This window comes from Pleurodeles waltl, chromosome 4_1 (genome assembly GCF_031143425.1).
Source record: "Pleurodeles waltl isolate 20211129_DDA chromosome 4_1, aPleWal1.hap1.20221129, whole genome shotgun sequence".
Lineage (NCBI taxonomy): Eukaryota > Metazoa > Chordata > Amphibia > Caudata > Salamandridae > Pleurodeles > Pleurodeles waltl.
Genome location: NC_090442.1, coordinates 1,012,100,889 through 1,012,124,834, shown reverse-complemented (window position 1 = coordinate 1,012,124,834; position 23,946 = coordinate 1,012,100,889). Strand labels below are relative to the sequence as shown.

Sequence of the window (23,946 nt, the reverse complement as noted above, 5' to 3'; positions counted from 1 at the left end):
TCAATAGCAACAACATAATTACCCTCCTCGAAATAGGTCAGCATACAGGATCAGTCTTCGTCTTCAGGACATCAGTTAGATCGCCGTCAGTCTATCTAGTCTATGGACAGGGGGCACTTCCCTCATAAGGAGGAAAATACAATGGGGCGACTAAGGGTGAGGATGGGTTTTTATTAAGTCTCAAATCACCAAACAAAGTGACAGAGTTTCTGGATGCAATCAATATCATTCCCTACCTAATGCTCTAGAGTCTCTCGTGTCATGGGTTTTTATCCTTTTTTCGTAATACATTCCCCCAAAATTCTATGGGATAGTCACTACACCCCACTATCTGTAACCTATCAAATTATACATTAAGTAATGCATTTGTCATTCTACGATAATTTACAATTCTTTGATTGGTCTTCATAATTGACGTCTTTCGGAGGTGGCACATCCGGGGTTACTTCCTTTTCTGGCACGTTCTTCGGGTCAAGAGTTCTCTTTTCCGTGGTTTAGTGTCCTTGAAAGTGTCCATATTTTGTTGCAAAGCGTACAACTTTATCCTAAAGCAACTAGCATGCGGATGAGAATATAATGGTCAATGATACAATAAGCGGAGAAAAGAACAAATGCTGGGTCATGGCCTTTTGCAAGTCAGCACACTGGAGAAACAGAAAATATGCTTTAATATGAGAGCTACACAGCTAGTTTTTCGACTCACGCTAATTTAAAGCTTATGGATTCTAATAAATGCAATCATTGTACGTGTTAACATATTCAATTAATCATAATTATAAGCAATTATTTCTTACAGTCGACATTAGTTTATGCATGTGAAAATTCTCCACGTTTAAAATATGTTTCAATGAATAATATTGTTAATGCAGCGTTGTTAATATAAGCATTTCACATCTAAAATAGGAAATGTTTAAACTACGCTCTCTCAATTGCATTGATGAACAGAATTATGCACCAAACCAAGACCATGTACCAATCAAATTGGCTGCTTTGATTTTATTTGTTGATGGTTCTTGACTGAGAGACCACTGTGGAATTCTTCGTGCAGCATATGCAGTCTGCACAATATAGTATACTGTGAAAGCCTCATACGTTTATAATGTTCCTTCAGCACAAGTGGCAGAATTAATTGCAATTAAAAGACCGTGCTGCATAGCCAATGAATTGAGTGTTACAATTTTTACCGCTAGCAAATATGGTTTTCGAGTGGTTCATAATTTTGGCCAATAACGATCACAAAGTGGTTAGTTGACACCTGCAAGCATCCCATTAGAAATGGGCCACGAAGTTTGGAACTACTTCCCTAAGAAAATTGCAGTTGTAAAATGTACTACAAACAAGAGTGGAGATGGCATGTTTTCAGCAGGAAACAATTAAGCAGATAAAGTTGCAAAATACTGTTCTCTTACATCTGGTACATTAGGAACATTGGAATGTGAACTTGGCAGTGTTAACGGTTTCTTATCTCTGGGGGCTCAGTCCCTGTTGGAACTAAGAGAACTGCAAAAAGAGGTGCTAAAATATTTAAGGAAACAATTGGAAAAGGCAGGTTATTAAGGATGAAAGGTCTTCCTTATTCAATGTTGTTGCAAATGGCAAGGTATCTTCATGGACCTACACATGTTGAATGGGGCACAACTACTACAACAATTACAAATATTTGGTTTCATCCTCAGTTTAGAGTAAATTCAGAGAAGTTGGGCCAAAGATGTACAACTTTGCCAGCAGTTAAATATCAGCATGATAGCAAATGTAAATATGAGTCACCTAGGTAAATCAGAGGGCACTTTCACAGGATTGCAAATAGATTACATCAAGATGCTACCATGTAACAGTAGGAGTGTATTTTAGTAATTGTCTGACTGATTCGCAAATGGATTGAAATCTACCCAACCAGAAGGTGTGATGTTCTCACTGTAACCAAGCTTTTGTTGAGGGAGTTGATCCCTAGATTCAGTTTTCTAGAATTAGACAGTGGAACACACTTCAAACACAAGATTATATGAGTTGTCTGCATCGCACTGAAGGTGGAATTGAAATGTCACAGTGGATATCATCCAGAAACAGCAGGAGTTGTGGAGAGAGCAAATTGTGCTATAAATGCCAGCTAACAAAGGTGTGTGCATCAACTTCACTGATACAGGCAGATGCTCTTCCTTTGGTTTTAATGAGCATGAGGAGCATGCACAAAAAGGCTAGGTTTGTCTCATAAGAAGCTAATGGACAGAACTATGAGCATTCCTGGTATTCCTTGGTTTGTGGTGAAAAAGCACATTTGTAAATCTTGTCTTGAACCATATTAGACCAAGTACTACCAGGTGTTTACCAGATACTACTGATAAAAATACTGCTGTGAAGTGTGGAGGTTTGCTGCAATAGATCCATGCATCTCACAAGAAGAGAGTGAAGACTGCAGGCAAAGAAGTATTGACACAAACCACTAATTCACAACATCAAGCTCAAGCTTGCTATGTGGATTTAGAGAGGGGAGAGCAGAGAGAATATGAAGAACAACAAAAGCAATAAAATCAAACCTCAAAAACTGAAACTCTGAAATCCCAAGACCAGTTCAAAGTGTTCCAGTTGTAGATAGTGCAAATCACGAGACAGATGAAGATGAGACAAATGTGACTGAAGATGAAAGCTTGATACAAGCTGATTGGTCTGAAGATGTGAGAGAAGGAAGGAGAGTATTTTAAACAGTACCAGATCTGAATGATGAAGATATTGAAAAGCCTGAGATCAGAGGATCAACAAGAGTAAGAGATCCAAGCAGGAAGAATACACACTGAAATGGTCATATTTGATCAATATTGAATTGAATGAATAAAACATTTATCTAAAAGATAGAAAGAAGAGATCAGCCTCGAAAATATCAAATCACAAATGTATGAGGAGTTAAAAGCCTTAGAAGGCATGAAAGAAGAAGCTAAAAGTAATACATTATGGGGGTCATTACAACCCTGGCGGACGGTGTTAAAGCGACGGTAAGACCGCAAACAGGCCGGCGGACAAAAAAAGGGAATTATGACCCTGGCGGAAACCGCCAACAAAGACAGCCACTTTAACACACCGCCCGCCACGTGGTACAGACAAGCAGCGCAGCGGTCACCGCCAACAGACAGGCGGGAGCCAATGTACCGCCCATAGTATCAGAACACACCAATCCGCCACCTTTTCCGGGGCGGATTCACCGCGGATAAAAACACAGCGGAAACAGCTTTTGCTATGGGAAAACGCTCACCTGAACACACTCCACGAGGAACGACGACTCCATGGAGCCGGAACTCCAAATACTACCTGCCCTTGTCTTTCTGCTCCTCTACGACCAACAGCGACGTATGCGCCGAAGATACCGGTGAGTACTGCACCTACGACACGGGGGTGGGGGGAGGCAAAAGTTAGGGGGACACCCACCAAACACCCCCACCCCCACCCTCGCATATCACAACATACACACCAATGCAGTCAAAAATATCACATGAACAACCCACAATCCCCCCGGAAGAATGCAAAGACAAAGCGAATTGCGGTCAAACATTGTAATGTGCCAATATACATGTCATACAAAAATATACTGATATATATCTAGAAATCTGTCATAATTATATATACAATACAAGAAGTAGTGCAGATATGTACACAACAATGTCCGTGCACCAACAGTCCAAAAATGCATGGGCGAGGCCCACAATAGATACCTGACCAAAATCCGAGAAAACACTGCCGGGGCATCAGATAGAAACACTACAGGCACCTCAGAGGGAAGGGAAGGGGGGGCACCTCAGCCACATGAATGCGAAGCCAGATCCACGACGGGGCTCCATGCCCATTGATGTATCCTGGGGAGTGCAAAGCCACAGTCTCTCAAGTCTCTACAGTGGGTGGGTTGCCCACTGTGCCATACTGGGGAGTGCAAAGCCAAAGTCTCTCAAGTCTCTACAGTGGGTGGCTTGCCCACTGTGCCATCCTGGGGAGTGCAAAGCCACAGTCTCTCAAGTCTCTACAGTGGGTGGGTTGCCCACTGTGCCATCCTGGGGAGTGCAAAGCCACAGTCTCTCAAGTAGATGCAGTTCTCTACTGGTACTGGGTGGGACTGGTGCCCAGACTGGATGAGTCTCCCCGTGAAAGTTCCTGTCTTGTCACTGTCCCAGCTGCACATGGGATAAGGATGCCTGATGTGGCGGCCTATTCATACCTACACGGTCTTTGCTATGTTCAGCGGTGCTTTGCCATGGCGGTCTTTGCCATGTTCAGCGGTGCTTTGCCATGGCGGTTCAGGACTGTTCAGCGGTGCTTTGACATGGTGGTCTGTGCCCTGTTCAGCGGTGCTTTGACATGGCAGTTTGTGCCCTGTTCAGCGGTGCTTTGACATGGCGGTCTGTGCCCTGTTCAGCGGTGCTTTGACATGGTGGTCTGTGCCCTGTTCAGCGGTGCTTTGCCATGGCGGTTCAGGACTGTTCAGCGGTGCTTTGACATGGCGGTCTGTGCCCTGTTCAGCGGTGCTTTGCCGTGGCGGTTCAGGACTGTTCAGCGGTGCTTTGACATGGCGGTCTGTGCCCTGTTCAGCGGTGCTTTGACATGGCGGTCTGTGCCCTGTTCAGCAGTGCTTTGCCATGGCGGTTCAGGACTGTTCATCGGTGCTTTGCCATGGCGGTCTTTGCCCTGTTCAGCGGTGCTTTGCCATGGCGGTTCAGGACTGTTCAGCGGTGCTTTGACATGGCGGTTCAGGACTGTTCATCAGTGCTTTGACATGGCGGTCTGTGCCTTGTTCAGCGGTGCTTTGACATGGCGGTCTGTGCCCTGTTCAGCGGTGCTTTGCAATGGCGGTTCAGGACTGTTCAGCGGTGCTTTGACATGGCGGTCTGTGCCCTGTTCAGCGGTGCTTTGACATGGCGGTCTGTGCCCTGTTCAGCGGTGCTTTGCCATGGCGGTTCAGGACTGTTCAGCGGTGCTTTGCCATGGCGGTCTTTGCCCTGTTCAGCGGTGCTTTGCCATGGCGGTTCAGGACTGTTCAGCGGTGCTTTGACATGGCGGTTCAGGACTGTTCATCAGTGCTTTGAAATGGCGGTTCTGATACTGACATTGGTGTGTGGCATGACGATCTCCACACTGGACATTGGTGTGTGGCATGACGATCTCCACACTGGACATTGGTGTGTGGCATGACGATCTCCACACTGGACATTGGTGTGTGGCATGACGTTCCATCATTGCCCAGCGGGGCTGTGGCATCCTAGCCCCTCCTGGACTGTGACTCCGGCGGTGGTCTCTGGACCAGTGACGATACTTGGGCCCTCCTGGGCTGTGACTCTGGCGGTGGTCTCCTGACCAGTAACGATACTTGGGCCCTCCTGGGCTGTGACACTGGCGGTGGTCTCCTGACCAGTAACGATACTTGGGTCCTCCTGGGCTGTGACTCTGGCGGTGGTCTCCTGACCAGTAACGATACTTGGGTCCTCCTGGGCTGTGACTCTGGTGGTGGTCTCCTGACCAGTAACGATACTTGGGCCCTCCTGGGCTGTGACTCTGGCGGTGGTCTCCTGACCAGTAACGATACTTGGGTCCTCCTGGGCTGTGACACTGGCGGTGGTCTCCTGACCAGTAACGATACTTGGGCCCTCCTGGGCTGTGACTCTGGCGGTGGTCTCCTGACCAGTAACAATACTTGGGTCCTCCTGGGCTGTGACACTGGCGGTGGTCTCCTGACCAGTAACGACGGTGCTGGCGGTTGTGTCTGGACCGCCGGAAATGATGGCGCACTTCTCCGCCGTGACACTCACAACAGGCTGGGGAGACTTCCTCGGGACCTTCCCCACCTCTTTTGGAGTTACAGCTGACTCACCAATCGCCTTCGATCCCATTTCAGTTGTAGTCCCACCAGGAGTCTTGACACGGTCCCGTCGTCCACTCTCCAATTTCAGAGCCTTTACAGGGGGTGGGCTGACAGTGCCTTGGCTCTGGGCCCTACTGCCTGCCCTGGCGGACGGTGCACTCCAAAAACCTGGAACACGCACCACTGGTACTGGAGGCTTTTTGGCTGAGGCGCTACGACGAGACTGATGAATTGGAGGGGGGGTGGGGGCAAAAAGGTCAATTTGAGATAGGGACAGTTTCTGACGGATACTGGGATGGGTAGTTGGAGGGGGTCTGGGAGTGGAGGAGGAAGAGGAGGTGGTTGTAGGAGGTGTCACTTTAGGTGTTTTGGGTGCAGGTGCAGGTACTGGAGGCTGTTGTGAGGTGGATGGATGTTGGGTGAGTGATTGCCGGCGTTTGTGTACTTTGGGAGGGGGCGTCACAGACACACTGGGAGAGGACACAGGGGACGTGTAAATGGCAGTGGGGGTGGTGAGTGCAGGTGAGCGGCTTGTGGTGCTGGGTGTCCTGGTGTGAGTCCTAGTGCCTGTAGATGTGGTGCATGCAGGTGTGTGTGTAGACGAGACTGGGAGGGAGGAGGGAGAAGAGGAGGAGGGGGACACAGTGGAGACAGTGGATGTTGCTGTGTCTGTATGGGTGAGATGCTTGTGTGAGTGCCTGTGGTGTGTGTGGTGCCTATGTTTGCTTGAGCTACTTTTGGGTGTTGACTTGTGGGCATGCCGGTCTGTAGGTGTGCTTGGGATGGGCTGGGGTAGAGGGGATTGGGTCTGGGTGGAGGAAGTTGGAGGGGGAGGCTGGACACAGGGACAATGGCTGCCATCAGTGCTGAGGCCAGAGATTGCTGGGTTCGCTGAAGGACAGCCTGACCAGAATGAATGCCCTCCAGGAATGCATTACCGTGTTGCAACTCTCGTTCTACACCCTGGATGGCATTCACAATGGTAGACTGCCCAACAGTGAGTGACCTGAGGAGGTCAATGGCCTCCTCACTGAGGGCAGCAGGGGTGACAGGGGCAGGGCCTGAGGTGCCTGGGGCGAAGGTGATGCCCACCCTCCTGGGTGAGCGGGCACGGGGCGAACGCTGAGGGGGTGCTGGGAGGGCGGTGCTGGTAGGGGAGGTGGCGGCTGTGCCTGTAGAAGTGGGGCGCACAGATGGTGCCGCCACCACAGGGGAGCTCACATCGGCGGACGAGTCAGTGTCGCTGGTTGGTGATCCTGTGGCCGACGTGAAGCTCCCCTCGCCCTCCATCCCACTGGTGCATTCAGAGTCTGTGGTGTGGCCCTCCATGGCCATGTGGGATGCAGCTCCCTCGTGCTCCGGTGCCACTGTACCTCCGCCTGCTGATGCTGATGTACAAAAGGACAGGGAGAGCAGGAAAAGGGGGGGAGACAGAAGAAAGAGAGTTTTAGTGCATGCCATACCGCTACCGTTGGCGGACAAGACAGGCGCAGCAACCCCATGCATTACGCCGTGCTCCTGCCCTCTGCACATGCAATTTCTGGGATATGGCCTACATGGCAATGGTAGAAATCTGCGCACATGGATGGCAAAGGGGCAACTATACATCAACTTGCCACTGTTCTGAGCTAGGGTACAGTGCCACATGGCCTACATTATGGAGGGGCCTTGCCTACCTAACTCGCCCTGGCCTAGGGACACCCACAGCCCACCTCCCCCACCCAGACACCTCCACTGCACGCAAAGTCCACAGAATGAGGTTGTACTCACCCCCTTGTGTCTGCTGTGATGTCCTTAAGCGCCCATCCAACTCCGGGTAGGCCACCACCAGGATCCGGAACATCAGGGGGGTCATGGTGCGACGGGCACCCCTCCCACGTTGGGAGGCCATCCCCAGCTGAGCCTCCGCCGTCTTCTTGCTGCAGCGGCGAATGTCCTCCCATCTCTTACGGCAGTGGGTGCCCCGTCTCTGATGTGCTCCCAGGGTCCGGACTTCCTTGGCGATGGCACGCCAAATGTCCCTCTTCTGGGGGGCGCTGACCTACCTGACATGCACAAGGAAAGAGGAACAGTCATTACCTACTGCACCGTCAATGTGAGTGGCCCCCTCCCTACTCTGGCTATGTGGCCCATTCATTCCCATGCATTTATGTTCTATGAACTCTGCACCCTTCTCTCTTCCAACCAGCCCTATCCACCCAGGCATAGCCCATCCAACGTGCTCCCTGTGTACTGACCTGTTGGTCTGGAGGACCTTAGAGTAGCATGTACTGGGGGAGGACCCTATCCACAAGTTTCTCCAACTCCTGTGCAGTGAAGGCAGGGGCCCTTTCCCCAGATGCAGCAGCCATCGTCGCTTCCAGACCGAGGTCACAGCAGCACTAGCAGTGTAGGTCCTCTCCTGTCGAAGGTCAGGTATCTAGTGATTGAACAGATAGAAAATGGCGGTGACGTCCGCGGCGGTGACGTCCGCGGCGGGGCGCATCATCCCCGCCGGCGCACCTGTTCATTGGCTCCTGGGACCCATAGGGTCCAATGTTAACCAATGCAGCATTGCGCCGCCCTCTACGACCGCCTACCGCGATGGTGTCCAACGCCAGCGCAGTTACCCCACAATTCCATTGTCCCATTTTAGAGGTCAGGCAGCCGCCATTTCAGGGGCCCACATGGCTTCATTTACTACTGCGTCACACATAGCTAGGCCTATAATCAACACACATACAGGAAGGGGTTTTGTGAGTGGTGTAGTCTTGTGTGTAACTGTGGGTACATGTATTCAGGGTGCAGAGCAAGAGTGAGGTACGGCCTAAAGGGGGAGAGCACCCGCCCTTTTGGCATATTTAGAGGCGTGCGCCAGGGCTGCGTCCTCGCCTCGTTCCTGTTCTCGTTGTATATAAACAACTTAGAAAATGTGCTGGTTAGTAATTGTAAAGATCTACCCCAAATAGGCAACCGTCCTGTCCCGGTCTTACTTTATGCAGATGACGCAGTTTTAATGGCCAGGACCCCGTTAGCCTTACAAAAACTACTAAATACTTGTATTACATTTATGTCACAATTGGGTCTTACTGTCAATTATTCAAAAACATTCATCATGAATTGTGGTGGGAAACGCGGCAAACCCTACAATATTACAACCGCGGAAGGGAGAGTAGAAACCGCAAGCACCTTTTCCTACCTGGGCATAATGTTCGACAATCAGGGCTCCTGGGTTAACTGTAGGAAGATAAAAAAATCCCAGCATATTAAAACAACGATGGCCTTAAGGTTTTTCTCTAAAAGAATAGGGGGGATTACCCCGCCAAACATGATAAAAATTTACAAAGCTAAGTGCATCCCAGCAGTCACGTATGGGTCCGGTATCTGGGGATACACAGACTGTAATCTGCTACAGACGGCTGAAAACAACTTTTTAAGATATATATTGATGGTACCAAAAGGCACATCATCATACATAATTCATTCAGAACTAGGATCCCCCTTTATCACCGACCTGATAAAGATCCAACCCTTACTGCTATGGCACAAAATTTGGACCTCGGAACACACTGAACTAAATAAGGCCATTTTGACCGACTGCATGGAGTCTACATACGCAACAAGGGTGCCATGGCTAAAATTCATCATGACTTTCTTTGAAAACATGGGCAACAAAGCTTATTACACAAATCCAGCTCTCCTGGAAACAATCTCTAGGAAAGACCTGAGTGCTATGGCACTAAAATATCTAGAAGATCTACGATGGGAGGTTGAATCAAAAAAGTCCACCGTCAGTCACAATCAAATAATCTTGTCAACGGAGGCTATTCAGCCTTATCTGATGAACGTGATAAATCCTCGCCATCGTTTTGTGCTCACTAGAATGAGGCTGGATATATTCCATCGTTTGGTGACCTTCCCAACCATGAATGATTGGAGCACCACCCTGAAGGCCTGCCCATGCGACGCAAAGGCACAACAAACCACATTCCATGTGGTTTTATTTTGCAAATTCTACGCTAAGCAAAGAAAGCGTCTAGTAGCCCCTCTCCTAAGGCTAATCAATCTCCCTCAGTGCCGCACCGCGTACACTTGCCTTCAGGTATTATCATCTATCGAGATGTGCAGAACCTTGGCCAATTTTTTATGCTCTGTATTAAGCACAAGAAAGTGCATGGGGGCTACCAACATAACTTGAACTATTTTAGATTATTTATTATTTTTTAATCTCTAAGATTTTAGCTTATCTTATTGTATTTTATTTATTGTTTATCAAAATGTAAATTATTGTTACTTTTATGACTTGTTGAAAGTCGAATAAAGTCCTTGAAAAAAGAAAAAAAACTGTGGGTACATACCTGGAGGAATAGTGACTGGTTCTTCGCTGTAGTCCTTCTTAGGCACCGTCAGCTGGGACATATGAGAAGATGGCGGAATCCTCCGGTGTACCGACCACTGGTGGACCTGTTGACAATGGAAGAAAGACATTTGATCGTGACCTACCGGTTTGACCGTGCCACAATCCAGGAACTATGTACCCAGTTGGAGCCAGACCTGATGTCACCAATCCGCCATCCGACTGGAATCCCCCCCTGACGTGCAGGTGCTGTCAGTGCTCCATTTCCTTGCAAGTGGGTCATTTCAGACTACTGTGGCCATGGCATCAGGGATGTCCCAGCCTATGTTTTCCAACGTTTAGTCCAGAGTGTTGCCTGCCCTGCTGAAACACGTAAGGAGATACATCATTTTCCCTGAGGTGGAGGATTTGCCTACAGTTAAAGGTGACTTCTATGCCCTTGGACATATCCCCAACGTCATAGGTGCTATTGATGGGACCCATGTAGCTCTGGTCCCCCCCCAGAGGAGTGAACAGGTGTACAGGAACAGGAAGAGTTATCATTCGATGAATGTCCAGATGGTCTGTTTGGCAGACCAGTACATCTCGCAGGTAAATGCTATGTTCCCTGGCTCTGTGCATGACGCCTACATCCTGTGGAATAGCAGCATCCCTGATATGATGGGTCAACTCCAGAGGCACCGTGTATGGCTATTGGGGGACTCTGGTTACCCCAACCTTTCGTGGCTATTGACCCCAGTGAGGAATCCCAGGACCAGGGCAGAGGAACGGTACAATGAGGCCCATGGGCGGACTAGGAGGGTGATCGAACGCACCTTCGGCCTCCTGAAGGCCAGGTTCAGGTGCCTCCATATGACAGGTGGGTCCCTATTCTACTCACCGAAGAAGGTGTGTGACATCATCATCGCCTGTTCCATGCTCCATAATTTGGCATTGCGACACCAGGTGCCTTTTCTGCAGGAGGATGATCCAGATGACGGTGTTGTAGCAGCTGTGGAGCCTGTGGAGCCTGTGGAGCCTGTGGACAGTGATGAGGATGAAGCTGAGGAAGACGAAAACGACAACAGGGAGTCAGTCATACAGCAATGTTTCCAGTGAGACACAGGTGAGTACATTTTCAGGTTTAACATTACATTAACTTTCACACGTCTACCTCTATCCTGTACCTACATTTCACTCACTATTTGTTAATTGAGTTGTCCCCTTCCATTTCAGTTTCACAAATGTGGTAACCTACGTGTCAACAGCTTGCACCCTTGAAAGGCTTGCGATGTGTGACATTGGTATGTTGGCCTTCCAATGGGTAACCCTTTTTGACACTGTAATTGACAATACAAAGTTCAAAATCATAGACTGACTCCAGTTTTATTAGTGTTTCAAGGGTGTTTATTTAAGTGCAGAAAAATGAAGGGGGGTTGTGAAATCGGGATGGGTTATGGTGGAAGAATGTCCATGGCAGAGTCCAGTCTATTAGTCTCACAGGTACATTGCACATCTGGCCATTGGAAGTGGAGCTGGGGCAGTTCCAATCTGGACAGGGTAACAAAGTGGGATAGTGGGGGGACAATCAGGGTAGTCTTATTTCCTGGCGGGGGTCTTGCCATCTTGCTCTGTCCTGTTCCTGGATCTCAGGGACCGCTTTTGTGGTGGTTGTCCGTCTGCAGGGTGTGGGGTGCTGGTGTGGTGGTCCTGTGGCTGGGCGTCCTGTCCACTAGCGCCGGCGGAGGTGGTGGGCATTTCATCGTCGTGGCTAGTGTCAGGGGCCCCTTGGAGTGCCACGGTGTCCCTCAAAGTCTTTTGAATGTCCATCAGCACCCCTACAATGGTGCCCAGGGCAGAGGCGATGGTCCTGAGCTCCTCCCTGAACCCCAAATACTGCTCCTCCTGCAGATGCAGGGTCTCCTGCAACTTGTCCAGGACCGTTGCCATCGTCTCCTGGGAGTGGTGGTATCCTCCCATGATGGAGGAGAGGGCCTTGTTGAGAGTAGGTTCCCTTGGCCTGTCCTCCCTCTGTCGCACAGCAGCCCTCCCAGTTCCCCTGTGTTCCAGTGCCTCCGTCTCCTGGACCGTGTGCCCACTACCACTGCCCCCAGGTCCCTGTTGTTGTTGGGGTAGTGGGTTAGCCTGGGTGCCCTGTAGTGGTGGACACACCGCTGATTGACCTGTCCTGGGTAGGGAGGTAAGGGCCCGCTGGGTGGGTGCTGTGCTGGTGTTACCAGAGGGTGGGAGTTCGGTGTTGGGCTGTGGCTGGGCAAGGGGAACCGACTGTCCTGAGGCCCACGATGGTCCGGGCTGGTCATCAAGATCCAGTAGGGCAGAGCTGCTGTCGTCACTGTGGGCCTCTTCTGGGGGTGGAGTGGTGTTGTCTGGACCCTCTGGTGTGGTGACGTTCCTTCGGGTTCCTGCGGGGTATAAGTACATGATTATTGCATGTGTGTGTTTCATGGTGTGCAATGGTTGGGTGTGCGTGTACCCCAGTGCAGGCATTCCTGTGTGGGGGCTTGTGTGCTGATGGTTGGGGGGTGTTCTGGGTATGTGCAGTGGGCATGCTTTAGTGATGGGTATCCATGCTTAGTTGTGTCATGCAGGTCTTGGGGTTGGGATGGGTGGTTGGTGTTATGGGTACATTAGTGAGGAGTTAGGGTGATAGGGAAGGGTGTGAGGGTGGGGGTGTGTGATTGCATGCAGGTAAGGTGGGGGATATGATAGTTAAGATTTGACTTACCAGTGTCCGCTCCTCCAACGACTCCTGCGAGGCCCTCAGGATGCAAGATGGTCAAGACTTGCTCCTCCCATGTTGTTAGTTGTGGGGGAGGAGGTGGGGGTCCGCCGCCAGTCCGCTGTACTGCGCTGTGGTGCCTGGATACCGTGGAACGCACCTTCCCCCGTAGGTCGTTCCACCTCTTCCCGATGTCCTCCCTATTTCTTGGGTCCTGTCCCACTGCGTTGACCCTGTCCACTATTCTTTGCCATAGCTCCATCTTCCTGGCTATGGATGTGTGCTGTACCTGTGAGCCAAATAGCTGTGGCTCTACCCGTAGGATTTCCTCCACCATGACCCTGAGCTCCTCCTCAGAGAAGCCGGGGTGTCTTTGGCGTGACATGGGGTGGTGTGGATGAGGTGTGGGGTGGTGTATGTGTTGAATAGTGTGGTGAGTGTAGTGGCATGTGGTGTTTTGTGCGTGGATGTTGTGTGGGTGATGGTGTAGTGTGCCTCTGTGTGATGGGGTTCTCTATTCTGTGCTGTCTCTCTATGGCGTTCTCTCTAATTTTGGGTCGTAGTGGTTTGTGGGTGATGTGGGTGTGTGTTTTATATTGTGTTGGATGTGTGGGAGTGTTGTTTGTATGTGTATCAGGTGTGTGTATTTTGAATTGTCCAATGTGGCGGTGTTTTGTATATGTGTGTGTATTTTGAGCGCGGTGGTGTGTACCGCCAATGGAATACCGCGGTTGAAAGACCGCCGCGTGGATTCGTAGGTCGTAATGGCAAGGGCGTGTTTCTGTTGCCGTGGAGGTGGAGGATTTGTTTCCGCATGTTTATCGCTGACCTTTGGTGTCGCGGTGTTGTGTGGGTGTCTGAATTTTGGCGGATTCCGTGATGTGTGTCATAATAGCTGTGGCGGGCTCCCACCGCGGCGGCGGTGTGTTGGCGGTCTTCTGCACGGCGGTAAGCGCCTTTTACCGCCAATGTTGTAATGACCCCCTATGTATTGTAAACTAGTGCACTATTGTAAACTAGTGCCCTGTGTTTATGACAATTTCAAAACTAAGAGGGAGAAATTATAACAGCTAATTTATTAATATTGATTCATATTCTTTTTTGTATGTTCAAGTTAGCATACGTAGGCTGCTAAGTTAATTTAATCGAACCCTTGGCACGGTTGCATTGACAGTTGAAGAAACAATGCTTTTAAAAAATTGCAGTGTATCACGATTTTTGTTGGAAGAACCTCTATGAATACACTTGAAGTGAAAATGATGGGGATCAGCATTGAATAATTTCCTGATAGAATAATTAAGCTGAATTGTTGATCCTCTGAGAAGAAGATTTGAGATTTTTGACCTCTTGCGTTTTTATAAGAGTACCTGCATAACTCTCTTAGACATAAAATTCAGTTAGACTTTTTATGCCTACATTTTGATTGCTTTTGCCTATATTGAAGAAGGCTGATTTGTACCTTAGGTATCCTGCTGAAGATAGTTTTGTGTCTACTGTGAGCCTATAAACTGGATTCTTCAATTAAATGCCTTCATCTACTGATGTAGACTTATTATGAGAATTGCAGGTACATTTTGAAGAACTTGTTTTGAATTTATGCACCTTTAGAGATTTAGGGGGTAATTATGAGTTTGGCGGACGGGAAAGGCTGACGCCAAACTCCCGCAGTCAGGTTACCGCCAGTGGGGCCCCCTTCCCAGTGGCCCCATTAAGAGTTTCCCACGGGGTCAGCCGGCGGAAACAGAGTGAAACAGCCTACAACATTGATACAGGCTCATAATAGAGCCGGCAGCAATACTGTAGTGCGTAGGGTGCACCAGCATCCGTTGCGATTTGAAGACAGTGAAAATCCCGATGTGGCTGGCCAGGAGGGGCCCTGGGCATGGGCAATGCAGGATCCCCCAGGGGCACTCTGCATCCCGTCTCCGCCATCCTTACATGGCAGGGCTACCACCATGTAATCGCCGGTGGAGAAGGAACCCGTAATCCCCAGGGCAGCGCACCTGCACCAAGCCCCTCCAGTGTAGGAAAACTGGCAGTCAGACTGTGGCGCAACCACCATGGTCGTAATGTGTCTGTCGGACTGCCACATTGGTGGCGGTCCGACCGCCACCATGGCCCTGGCGGTCTTAAGACCGCCATGGTCGTAATGAGGCTCTCAGTTTTTGTTTTTGAAAGGTTCCAGAGAAGATAGCTAATAGTGATTTGTCCTTTGGCTTTAAAATTTATTTTTATAATTTTCATTCTCCTTGTTTAAATGTTTGTTTAGTGAGTCTATACCCTTCTGTTGGGCATACTTGTGAAAACAAAAGAGATTCATATTTTAGAAATGCTGCAACAGTTAGTACATTAAATCATAGGGATGTTCCTGTACAGCACTATCAAAAGAATACCTATGTTAGTTTTGGTGTCCGAATATAAAAAATATACTTATAAAATCAAATTGTTATATTTGTATTTTTCTTCCAACTTCTTTTACAGAGTGGGTGACCTACAATCACCTCCTGTTAAGCTATTCATTTTCTTGTATTGTATATGTTACGATTCTAACAGAGCAAGATTTGTTAGAAAACTTTTGAACAGTTTACAATTCACCTTTTGAATAGTTGCCTCTATTTAAAACTTTAGGTTTGATTAATGACAATAGATGCATTATGCTATATGAAAAGTTTAACACCACTAATGAAAGAAGTGCATATAAGCTGAATGACGTGGAACTAAATTGTATTAGAAAAGTTAATGAAAGGAGAGTGGAAATAAGTAGAAATTATGAATAAGTGAGAGCAATTCAACTGCAAGAAGAAGCTGATGCAAAAATGTACAATTCAACGATACATCCTAGACTTCAGGAGAGAAGGGAGTTATTTGGATAATGTGTGAGAAACATAATGATTGGGATGATTCAGAAATGATTGATATGAGTGCTGTTGTAATTATATAGTTAGTAGACATTATATTTTGGGTTGCGATCCTATATTTAGAGGCATATATCATGTCTGTAGTAAAACAGCTTATTTTAAACATTCCAGGTAATTGGAAGTTTGGCTCCTGCTATTAGCATTAGTTCTTCCAAAAGTGTGTTATATATGTGATAATGAATCTTAAAAGAGTGAAACATGGGTTTGGACAAGTGCTTATAAATGTACTAGGTGTGTTGAATTCTATTGGTGTGGTTTTGAATGATGTGAAGATTAGAAAGCTGTCTACTTTAGTAGATCGACCAGCTACTGATGTAGAAGGTCCATTCCCTTAAATTTATTAAGAGATGTGATGACAATACAAAATAGAATGACTGTAGATATGTTTCTCCCCAAAATAAGGCAGTGTGTCCTTGTGTTGAAAGTCTGGCAGTGTCATACATATGTGCCTGAGAATAGCATGCTTAATAATTAATTATTATATAGTGCTTTGCATGAAACTAAATCTTTGGAATAGGATGGTGCTTGGGAAGTGGTTGGTTCATGGTTTAGTTTGATTGGAAAAGAAATAGCAAAGATTGGTGAAAGGCTTGGTGATGTGGGTGTAAGTATGAAGATCCCCCATAAATATAGTCCTTCTTAGTATAATTGTATATTTCTTCTACTAAAACTTTTTTAAGTTTTCTGCATAAAAGATCAATTAAAATATGGTTATAAAAAGAAGACATCGACCAGGTAAAGGAAGAGAGAAGAGATTGACCTCGAAAATATCAAATCACATATGTATGAGGAATGGAAAGTCTTAAAAGACATGAAAAAAGAAGTAAAAAATAATAATGATGTATTATAGCTTTGACAGGTTTAGTGTGTTTATGATGATTTCAAAACTCATGAAAGGGAGGAATTGCAAGAGCTGATTTATTAATAATTAATAATATTATTTTTTGTATGTATAGGTTAACATAAGTAGGCTGCTAAACTAATTAAATTAAACCTGTGGCCTGGTTGCACTAGCAGCTGAAGAAACATGGTTTTTAAAAGGTTGTACTGTATGCATGATTTCTCTCTCAATCTGTATTTTGCTTTTTATAAAATATTTTAAATAGGCACTATTTTGTGGTGCTGTGCTTAAATGAAATGCAATAATTTTTGTCAATTTCTCTGAAGCAGTGTTGTAACTCTGCCTATATTATTAACGTGCTGTGGACTATCCTGTTCCTTGGGATGGCTCTGAAAACACCATTGTATTTGATACGTGCAAAGATGTAATGTCATTCTCTTGTTTTTAGATAAAGGGTTAGCACTAATTATGTATCCTGAAGGTGTTACAGTGTTGTTGTATATTTTCCATTGTATCAGAGGTTACGACTACAGATAATCCTAGAGCATCACCCTCCAGCTTTACTCATTTGACTCTTGAGCTAATGGAACACCCTCTTCTTAATATCAAGTCAGGCTCTCCCTTTGGTTCTTGTCCCCCCATTATTTTGCAGTTTGCGGCCACAACCATTGTTCCCCATTTAACAACACCCCTGAACAAAGCTTTTTCTTCAGGATGGTTTCCACAATTAATGAAAATAGTTGCTGTTAAACCAATTCTCAAAAAACCCAGTCTGGACCCCATTGATTTAAAAAATTGCCGCCCGATCTCTTTGCTGCCTGTACCTTCTAAAATCCTTGAGTTCCCAGTTGATGACTTATCTGAAGCAACATAAATTTATGGACCCTTCACAGTTTGGGTTTAGGACTAACCATGGGACCAAAACAACATTGGTTTCAGCAATTAACAACATCCGCTCCATAGAATGCTGCTGCACTGATCCTTCTAGCTCTGTCAGCAGCCTTTGATTGATACCATCTCACTGACCCTGCTTACGGAGCGACTAAAGGAAATGGGAATTAAATATTCAGCAGTAAAGCACCTAACTTCCTCCCTAAGTGAAAGGTCTCAGACAGTTATCTTGGATCAAAACCATTCAGAGCCTATCAGCTTGCCATGTAGGGTTCCTTAGGGCTCATCCTTGAGCCCTACCCTACACAATCATTATGTTTTCCTACTAACTAAGCTTATAAGGTATTTTGGATTACAGGCTCTCTCATATGCTGATGACTCACAAATCGTTGTGTCAATCATTAGAGATATGGAGGCCATTTCCACTAATTTCACAGACTGCATGCAAGCAGTGTCCATTTGGATGGGTAAAAATGATCTCAGATTAAATGAGGATAAAACTGAGGTCTTGATCTTTGGTGGCCTGCGGTCCAATTGGAACAACTCAATTCAGCCTGGAAAGTTGGGCACTTTACCCACAGACTCTGCAAAAAATGTGGGAGTGCTCGTTGACACCCAGCTATCATTTGACCCTCAGGTCAACTGGACAGTCTTAACCTATTTCTGGATGATCAGAACTCTCAGGAATGTGCTTCCTTACATTCCTAGCCCAGCGTGTTAAGCAGGTTTTGCTCGCATTACTGTCATCTGGGCTGGACTTTTGCAACATGCTTTATTTAGGGATCAGTAAGACTGCAGTAGCCAAGTTACAACTGACCCAAAATGCAGCAGCTAGGCTGATTCGTGATATGCCCAAATATCAATGACTCTCGGGAGGTATAGCAAAGCTCCACTGGCTACTTGTGACAGCGCATCATTTTTAAAGCCTTATGCATTGTTCACAAGACACTGTATAATATGGTACCTGCTAGACTTAGGTCCATGTTTCATTGGTACACTCCCCACCGCAGACAGCTACGGTCTTCTAGCCATAATCAGGTGATTGTCCCTAAATGTTGTAAGACAAGATGGGAAGGCAGAGCCTTTTTCGTTGTGGCAGGTAGATATTCGAATTCACATGCCCCTTTTAATCTCAAGCCTTCAGGCCTTAAAAACCTGGCTTTTTACTCCTTAAAGGAAACTTCCAAAACCACTTATTCTGTTTTCTCCGGTTGAACTCCCGCCATTGAGACTAACTGTCATTAGCGTCTTGACGCCTTCAGGCAGTTGTTTGCACTTTACAAATCCCATTAATTTGAATGTGCTTTGAAGGAATTCTGCTGGAGTTTTGAAATCTCAGTGTAATGTTGCAAATGTTCAAGGTTAATACTGCTTGCTTGTTTGTTTAAACACTTTATTATTCAATCACATAATGTAATTTCCCCATGTATGTAGGTGAAAGGGACTGGTAGTCTATTCATTTGGTGGGTTGGAGGGGTTCTATAGTGAGACTGTTTTAGCTGATACTATTTCTATAATTATGATTTTTTTTGTCAATGTAATTGGTGCCACTTCATACCTTGCAAAGGGCATTATTCTCTATGCTTTGAAACTACAAAATGTGCCAGTTTTGGGATGTGTCAGATTTTCCTTTCCTTTTTCACTAAACAGTGTGCTATTGACTCTATACTTAGAATATTTATGGAGGTTGACTATATGTTATCTTCTCTCTTATTATGAATTATTGATTTGCCTAATAATCTATTTGTCTCTCAGTGTTCCCCATTTATCCTATAGTTTAAAGCCAGCATTTTTGAACTACTGTTGTGGCATGAATCGTGGCAGTTGAGTGGTGATTAAGTGACTCTATAAAGGAGCCTGCGCAGAACAGAGGACACCTCAGCCTTCAAGTCAACCATTGACATCTGCATTTACTATCTCTTTTAAAATGTATGTTTTTAAAGTATTTTGCAAAACATGTAAAGATGCATACCACTCCGTACATGATTATCTGGCAGTGATTGTTTTGCGAGACCAATAGACTTCCCTTTCATTGGGTGTCTTTGCAGTTTTTGTCTTTGAAAAACAAATTTGTTGGGTTAACGGTGGTCATCAATTAATTACTTCTTTGTAGGTATTAATATTTGATGCTATCCTGTACTATTTCTGATAATGTGCTATGACTTTATCTGTTCTCTATTTTCAGTGAAGCCAAAGAAAAACTCCTTTTTCTACAGGATTTAGCTCCCTAACTTAGTGAGTTAAATGGATGAGACAGATGAAGAGTTGCTTGCTTCCTACGAAATTCAGCGAAGCATTGAGGACTCCATTGCCACAGATACACTGCCATCGTCTCAATATCAAGAAAGGTAAAGTAGAAATGTAGCCTCTGTTCACAGGTTAGGTCATGACGTTTCAGTGAAAAACACTGTTCACCTCAGTGATAGCTTTCTTCATCTATGTATGAAGCTGTGTGTCATCAACCAATCTGCCATTCCTTAGCAAGGATATAAGTGATGCATCTGTTCCTGATTGAGAATGTCCTGAACTTAATGATATGAGTTTTTAACCACCCATATACTTTCATTTGTAGCACCATTGAGCACAGAATTACCTCTTTTGATCATTTACAGCCGTGGGTCTTTTCCTTTATTAACCCTGTTTCGCCAATTCGTATAGGCGCCATCAGTATTATGCTGTGCTCTGTAATATTTATTAGCTTTGGATAGACACAGCTTTTGAGCCAAGAGAGATATGGAGTTCTTAATGCTGCATGACTTCTTGCATACAACGTCTAACTACCTTGTATTTTTCCTTGCGCCTGGGATCACCTAGTGGCTGTAGGGCCTGCTTCTAATTGTTCGAAGTCTCCCACTGCCCAAGGCTCCAATCACTATCTTCATGAACGTTTGTGAAAGGGGTACATGTAGGTATGATGTGTAGCCTGCCCAATAGGACCACATAAATTAGCATTATACAATGCTGCAGATTCCTTTGCACATCCTCTATCTCACCATAAGGTCTTAAGTAGCTACAGTGTTTGACTATGCCTCTAGAATCTGTGACATATGACTCTACTCGCTGATGGTGACCTTTTGGTCAATTCAACCATCCCATCTGTCGCTCAATCGCCAGCATTGAATGAGTACACAGAGAGTGCTTTGTGACCCAGCTGACCAGACAGCATAAATCCCGGCAGGAATGTGTTATACAATCCTTCCTTCTGCCTTCAGTCTCCTATTGGCTGTGTGTCTTTATTTTCTTCCAATTCTCAGTTGGCTACACTTGACCCTGATATCCCGCTGGTCAGGTCACCTACTGAATCCCTATTGTAGGTAGCGGGATACAAATCCCTATTGTAGGTAAAGGTGCTGCATCATTTGCACAGCTTAAAGGGGGAATCAGGGTTGCCTTCCAAACGCCACTTCACAGCCATCAATGATTGGCCATGTAGGTCACTTTGGAATTTCTACTTGTGAGCTACGTAACTATATAGTGCACTATTTGCCCTCCTCCTTTGACACCCACAGAAACCAGGTGGCTCAGAAAGCACTATTGGGTCTATAGCACTATGCAACTCCATAGTGCAAAAGAAAACACAAACACCAATAATGTAAGCATTAGCAGCCACCCTCTTGTATTACCCTCCATCCGTAGTTTTAATTCCACTATTCTCAACAGTTATTCATGGGAAAAAAAATAAACAATGTTTGGAGACTTTGACTAGGAGGGTCTGTTTCTGCATTCAAATACATTAGTGTGTTTAGACAAAAGTATAAAACAACACAGTCCATCCTAACCTCGACCCCAATCATGCACTGAAAAATGCCCTGCAGCTTTTTCGTCACATTCCTTATGTAGTTCCTAAGCACTTATCAACAAAAATGTAGTTATTATATCAAATCAAAGCAAATAAAATAAATACAGCCGCATCCATTTTATACTCGGGTATTGTTCCATCCAGAGACCTGACTCTCCGAAACTTCTATCACTTGACTAGCACATATAGCTCCCTTTCGGCAACCCATCTAAAGTGTGAACATCTATTCCAAAACTCTGACCAGCTGGCCCACCCCTACAAATGCTTCCTGTGCCTGTGAAGACATCAAACTCTAATTTATTTATTTGGTACAGTGGTCTTAACATTTCTTTTAGCAGTATACATCATCAGCAGAGCATAATAGATAGAATTGGTGAACAACAAATTTAATTTGGTGGATAAGACATTTGCCTGAGGTTTCTCAAACATTAAACAGAATGTTATGTAGGTTTGTATAGCACAGTTTACCACCCAGTATGTTATCCAGGCCTGGAGCAGGCATATAGGCATAGGACTGAGGATGTAGGGAGTCAGCCCCTGAGAATGAAGAGTCAGTTTGAGTTGGTTGGTGAGTTGTTTATTGATTGCCTTCTGTATCACTTCAGCTGGATATGGGAGCAGGGAGATAGGTCAGAAGTTGCTCGGATCACTGAGGTCGGCTGATGTTTTTTTGAGGCGGGCGTTAACTGCTGTATGTTTCCAGTATTCAGGAAAAGTGGCTGATTTGATTGAGGCTAGGATGATGCGGGTGACGATCTGTGGTCCTCCCATGTTATAGATGTGATGGGGGTATGGGTTTGTTGGGGCCTCTGAGTGGACTGTTTTCTTGATTGCGGTGGTGTTTTCCTCTGCAAGTTTTTTTCCAGATGGTCCACTGTTTGTCTTGGTTGATGGCAGACAGGATGGCAATGAGATCCTTAGGGTTGGTTTGTTGAAAGTTGCTGTAGATTTTTTCGATATTGGAAGTTGCTGTAGATTTTTTCGATATTGGAGCAGAACAACCAGTAAATAGGAATATATATATATATGTATATATATATATATATATATACGTAAACATATCTATAACTCATCCAAACAGAGCATCCTACTGCCAGAGACTCTTTCCCTATTGAGGTGGCTAGGGTGTGCAGGTTTGTGATATCATGCAAATATTTATTCATACTGCTCCTCTGCAGCAAAAACATGCAACTAAGCCAATACTATTGAATTTCTTCTACTTACTTGAAATTTGGGAATAATAATGTACCCAAAGCATTTCAGCTCAAGACCGCGTGTCTGGTTCTGTTTTTAATTCCCAATTTAAATTAAATACTCAAAATTCACTGGCATCTGGCTGGTTGGGTGTTTTTTGCTGGAGAGGAGCAATGTGAAAAAATAGATACTTATATAGATACAATATACATATGTAGACTTGTTACAGTGTTCATACTTACAATTAGGTGCATTAAGCAGTATTATTCAGCTTTTCCTTCTGGCTGCATGAGGTGGCACTTCACAAAATTTTAGGTTTGCAGAGTGACAGTCAAATCAGGAGGAATAGTGTAAGTGACCAAGACGTAAAGAGATCAGAATCTGGACGCTACACAGGGTGGTTTAGGCTAACCAAAATGTTATTGGTAGCAGAGTGTAGACTGATCGTGGGGAGCAGCAAGGTAGTGAGGCGATATCCCATGGGCCACTTTCGTGGGTGTTCGCAAGGGGGGCAATGGGGGTGCTTGCCGCCCCCCCAGATTTAGGTGCGGCCTGGTGTGCAGGCTCACAGTGCAGCGTAACACTACGGCAGCCATAGTGTTACAGGATGGATGATGTTAAAATTATGCCCCCACTGAAAAAATGTCTGCAGACGCCCATGGCCACTTTCAATACTAAAGTAGGGTGGCCAGATTACTCCATGTCACCGGGACACCAGTTTCCAGTCTTGGGATTTAATTAAACAAATCGCTACTTTCTGGATAGGGAAGGATTGGTTTGATTTCATTCAGCCAATTTCACTAACGCAGCTGAAAGTAGTTACTAGTAAAAGGAAAGCCCAGAACTGGAAAACTGATTTCCCGGTGTCATGGAGTCATCATATCACTCTCTACTAAAGTCAGTAACATGTAAAGGGCCCTTTCAAGCTGAGAGATATCAGGCATGCGGATAGTATGTCTTCAGAGGTAAAATAGGGTTCTAGTAGCCAGCCAGTTCACATGATTGGTGTACCCATTGGAGGAAAAGGTAAAAAAAAAAAAAAAAAAAAAAAAAAACAGAGACTGCACAACCAGGGAAAGTGACAAAGGACAGTGATCACGGAGCGATGCAGTGGAGTTGCATCCCAACAAATATATTGTTGTCGAACAACAGTACTTATTGATGTAGGCAGTAGTTAAGAGTTTTAATAAGCAGTGTTTTCAGTTCTAGAGTACACATTTAATTTCCATGGACACATTGGCAGCCGCGGCCTGTCCTTTAGGGCGGAGCAGCCACACACCCCCACCTTTTGCCCCTCATGAAGAATGCCTGTCAGGCTGAGCAAAGGTCAGCCTGACAGACACTCTTCATGTCCGGATCAGGCAGCCAGGAGTGAGACATGCGCGATTTGTGCAGACTCCTGGCTGTCTGAG

General features: G+C 45.8%; 1 protein-coding gene and 1 long non-coding RNA gene across 2 annotated transcripts in view; one reads left to right on the top strand and one right to left on the bottom strand.

Moving 5' to 3' along the window:
• Nucleotides 1–23,946, bottom strand: part of LOC138288347 (uncharacterized) — a 164,497-nt gene that overhangs the window by 96,626 nt on the left and 43,925 nt on the right. The gene's annotated exons all lie outside the window — the stretch shown is intronic.
• Nucleotides 19,731–23,946, top strand: part of ASB15 (ankyrin repeat and SOCS box containing 15) — a 137,864-nt gene continuing 133,648 nt past the window's right edge. Inside the window, exon 1 of the mRNA XM_069229878.1 lies at nucleotides 19,731–19,889. Coding sequence (XP_069085979.1) covers nucleotides 19,786–19,889 — 104 coding nt within the window. The 5' untranslated portion in view covers nucleotides 19,731–19,785. The remainder of the gene's footprint in view (nucleotides 19,890–23,946) is intronic.